Source organism: Homarus americanus, unplaced genomic scaffold (genome assembly GCF_018991925.1).
Source record: "Homarus americanus isolate GMGI-L3 unplaced genomic scaffold, GMGI_Hamer_2.0 scaffold25483, whole genome shotgun sequence".
In the NCBI taxonomy this organism is placed as follows: Eukaryota; Metazoa; Arthropoda; class Malacostraca; order Decapoda; family Nephropidae; genus Homarus; species Homarus americanus.
The window spans coordinates 2,913,015-2,917,749 of record NW_024726235.1 but is presented as its reverse complement, the minus strand read 5'-3'; the positions used below and the strand labels follow the sequence as shown (position 1 = coordinate 2,917,749).

At 41.5% G+C, this 4,735-nt stretch overlaps 1 protein-coding gene across 1 annotated transcript; it reads right to left on the bottom strand.

Annotated features, from left to right (window-relative positions):
- Window positions 1-609: 609 nt before the first annotated feature.
- Window positions 610-1,456, bottom strand: LOC121865525 (sialidase-like). The gene is made up of 2 exons (XM_042365041.1): window positions 1,386-1,456; window positions 610-1,246 (listed from the first exon to the last, which is right to left on the bottom strand). Exons 1-2 carry the CDS (start codon window positions 1,454-1,456, stop codon window positions 610-612), a joined length of 708 nt encoding a protein of 235 aa, XP_042220975.1.
- Window positions 1,457-4,735: the final 3,279 nt, after the last annotated feature.

The following is a 4,735-nucleotide window of genomic DNA, read 5'->3' as shown; positions in this document are numbered from 1 at the left end:
CACAGAGAAGGTCAACAGCTGCCCTACATTATTACCGAGTGAATAAGTAAACATAACGTGTTGTACCTACAGCAATTTATACACCACGTTTCACCGGTGTATATCCTGGGATTAAAATGACAGGTGGATGACGACACACACACACACACACACACACACACACACACACACACACACACACACACACACACACACACATATCATTTTTACGTTTGGTTTATGTAACTGATGATCAAAATAAATCTAAGGTCACACTTACGATACATGTTGCTCATCAATGGTGTTGGGGGACAGGTGTGACGTCTTACCTGTAAAATATAAACACACAGTAACTACATTGATAATACTAATGATATTAATATAGCCAATAATAATAATAATAATAATAATAATAATAATAATAATAATAATAATAATACCTATAATAACGATAATGAAATAATAATGATAATACAAATGCTAGTAATGAAAGTAATAATAATAATACCAATAACAACAACAAAGATACAGTTCAGGTCTAAGTAACAAGCAAATTAGTTTTATACGACAAAAATTTTAAACAAATTCACCTTTCACCTTTGATATCATTGACCTAAGAACAATCTTGGCTCAGGGTGAAACAAAATCCTGGAACCATGGAATTACACAAAATCTGGAAGGACTGTTGAAAGAAATTGGACTGATGAAAGCACTTGGACTGGTGAAAGCACTTGGACTGGTGAAAGCACTTGGACTGATGAAACCACTTGGACTGATGAAACCACTTGGACTGATGAAACCACTTGGACTGGTGAAAGCACTTGGACTGGTGAAAGCACTTGGACTGGTGAAAGCACTTGGACTGATGAAAGCACTTGGACTGATGAAAGCACTTAGACTGATGTAAGCACTTGGACTGGTGAAAGCACTTGGACTGATGAAAGCACTTGGACTGATGAAAGCACTTGGACTGATGAAAGCACTTGGACTGGTGAAAGCACTTGGACTGGTGAAAGCACTTGGACTGGTGAAAGCACTTGGACTGGTGAAAGCACTTGGACTGATGAAAGCACTTGGACTGGTGAAAGCACTTGGACTGGTGAAAGCACTTGGACTGATGCAAGCACTTGGACTGATGAAACCACTTGGACTGATGAAACCACTTGGACTGATGAAACCACTTGGACTGGTGAAAGCACTTGGACTGATGAAAGCACTTGGACTGATGAAAGCACTTGGACTGGTGAAAGCCGTGGTCACAAATCCTCTGACATAAAAACAACACCTTGACAGATTAATCACCAATTCTGTCTTATCGCTACTGTTTACCTTAATGTCATTTAACTCTTATCTCACCCTCTTATCATTAGGCGTTTGTCTCCTTGTCCGTAAGCCCTGACAGTTGCCTTGGCAGTGTTATTTTGGCATTTTCGTTTTTGGCACCTCTTGGCATCTCTGTCTGGGCACCGTTTGTCATGTTGGCATCCCTAGTGCCTCCCTGTCAGTGTTGGCTAAGGGGTATTGTAGTCACGAAGAGAGAAGAGCAGAGGAGAGAAGAGGAGAGGAGAGAAGAGGAGAGGAGAGGAGAGAAGAGGAGAGGAGAGAAGAGGAACACATATCTAATTATCTCTATCCGACAGACGATTCTTTTTTTATCACCCTCACAGCACTAACCCGGAATCAAAATTGTGTGTGTGGTGTGTGTGTGTTTGTGTGGTGTGTGTGTGTGATCAAAACATGGCAGATCAACAACATCCTTAAAACCACCCAGATAAAGTCGACGTCAACATCAATTACCGTCCAATATAGAGCAAAAGGCTCTTGTTTTGCTTTGTCTGCTGATGGTAAACAAGAATCCGGGGGAGGGGGTGGGTGGGGAGGGGAGAGAGGGCTGAGATGAAGAGGTAGAGGGGAGGAGGAAGAGGAGGGGAGAGGTGGGGGGGGGGTAACGGAGACTGGGAAGGTGTAGGAGGGGGAGGAGAAGAGCACAAAGAACCGTCACGTGTAAGACTTCCACTATAAAGCCCCCAGCATCATTACGTATCCGAGCATTATTCCTGAGGTGAAGAGTAGCTATGACTTGAGAGTATAATTATGTATAGGGATGATGGTATTATACTCGAGGAAAGTATGTATACTAATTAGAGGATAATTACATAGGGTGAAGGTATCAGTGTGAAAGAAAGCATGATAATCAACTGGAGTATAATTACAGAGCATTATAACCTAACCGTGAAGAGGATCATAATTACAGTGGTGGAGGCTAATTATGGCTCTCGGTACTAATACGGCGGTGAGGTGTAATTATGGACAGAGAGCTAACCTAATTATGGAGCACACACACACACACACACACACACACACACACACACACACACACACACACACACACACACACACACACACAATGAAAGTTATACAATCAGTTACCATTCATAACACAGGTGGAGTCATAAGCTGTTAGACGTGGGAGATAGATGATAATAGCTCTCAGTCAGTCAGTCAGTCAGTCAAGAAAGATGTTCAGTGAGGAAGCCGCTTACTGGACAGAATAACAAAGCCAATGAATAAATATAACAGAACCGGGAAGACTGAAGGTAGTGTCTAGGAACTACCATAGTAAGCAGGGGGTGGTTCCTGTGTCCGTCTACCCAGCAGTAATTGGGGACCTGGATGTTAATGGATTTGCAGATTGTGTTGGGGGATAATGGGTAGCCAGTGCTGTTGGTGAGTTGTCCGGACACTGGGTCAGGCAACGAGTTAACTTAGGGTGAGTGTGTTGTGTTGTGTTCCAGTGTTGTCAGCCACCTAAAGGTCCTACTCAACACAGGTCTTAGATAACACAACCTGGCACTAGTACTCAGAACACGACGTTATAAAAGGTATCTACAACATCCAACAGAGGCAGCGGTACAAGGTCCACTCCAACACACTGGTTGATCAACGAGAAACACTTGTACACGACAGACACCTAAATGTCAACGATGCAAATGGCGAAAACGACTAATTCTGTGTACCTGTGAATAAGGTTAATATTGACACCATCCTGTATAACACGTACTGTCCTCAACATAGCTGGTATTAATAAACGAAGTATCTATAGGCATAATAGTACACCTTTCACATCCTGTTGTTATTATGTGTGATGATTGTGTTGAAAATGAGTTAGTTGTCTTTGAGTGTGAGTTAAAGCAAATCCTGTTATCGGGTGAAATCAATGGTGGACTCAGAGAAGTGAAAACAAGACAACTTTAGCTGATGTTTGGACAAGCAGCGTTGTGTGTCGTGGACAAACGTTCAACACAAGTCACATCCTTGCTCTATGTGACGACCAAACGCTCCCGATGATCATGACCAAAATCCCTACCATAATCTCTTTAATAAACTTATAAGAATTCCTGTCGAGTTGAAAGCCAATAAGGAGGAAGATTTCTGCCTACCTTCCAAGCTGTTAAATATTATGAACAGACAGCAGAAGAGAGGAAGATTCACACAACACGACCCTCAAGTCCTGTCAAATATCATGATAAACGTCGCAAGAAAGTGGTCAGCAAATGGGTATAATTTACATCATCTTAATATAACTTGTATAATAAAGGTAAATGATTCACCTCAAGTCTGACAGTCATCACAAACACCGTCTATTGTTTGTGTGTGTGTGTGTGTGTGTGTGTGTGTGTGTGTGTGTGTGCGTATCTGTGTGTGTGTCTCGGGGGATCTTTACCTGTCAATTACTGTCGACAGAGCTTCACCAAGTGGCTAGTTTATAGCGTCACCAGTTGGCGGCCGTAAACTGCGGGCATGAACATAATGGGGATGTGGATGTCACTTTTATCACTAAATGTCACTGGAGGTCTGACTGGGCACCCGGAATTATGGCATGTTAAAGCGACACTCTACTTTGTGGGTAAGGAGCATTAAAGTGTTATCTGAACTGTTTATACTTCACCAACGCCTACTTAAGAGTACTTTAGAGTTGATGATCCGTGGCAAGACGAGAGAAGGTCGACCCATCTGCTGCTGGTGAGGAACGTATGGAATTTCTTCATGTCTCGTGTCTTAGTGCAGGAGATATAAAACTGCCTTCCATTATTTAAAGTTGATCAATAAATACAGAGTAAAAAGAAAAAACTTATTCTTAGAAATAAATAAATAAATAAAAAATGAACAAATTATGATAACAGGAACTTGGAAAACATTTAATTTTGAATTTTACGTCAGCCAAATAGCAAATAAACTTTGTAACATTCATAATACTAATAAAACAGAAAAATCACTTAAGAAATCACTGAAATAACACTAATCCCAAGAAGGCCATAACTAAGTGTCAGAATATAAAACGCAATCCTTCTTTTCCAGGCAAATACTTATCAATGTACTGCGAATATTTCCCCAGGCGTCCACTCACTTGTTGGTGGAGAGGAGACAGCCTCATAAGACTCGATAAAACATCCTCACACCTGCAGGAGGCATTTTTATGACCCCTGGGAGAGATTCCTTACTTTCCTAAGACTAATAGCAAGAATATGTAAATATCAATATCCCCGAGATGTTATTAGGTGAAACAACACAACTAGCCATGCCTGTCAATTCTCTATCTCTATTTCCATCTCTTTTTCCATCTCTCTCCACCTTCTCTGACATGAAGGCACACAGAATCAAGGGACGTCCGCCAGTGTGTGTCTATTTATGCAGCAAACAGAAGACACGGGCATCAGACACAACTCAGTTCACGTCACGTACAGTACACAAGCAA

Coding starts and splice junctions, on each gene's coding strand:
- LOC121865525 (XM_042365041.1), bottom strand. CDS start 1,456: ATGACAAACGGTGCCCAGACAGAGATGCCAAGAGGTGCCAAAAACGAA. Junction 1,247..1,385: donor GCCAAAATAACACTGCCAAG/GCAACTGTCAGG, acceptor TTTTTATGTCAG/AGGATTTGTGACCACGGCTT.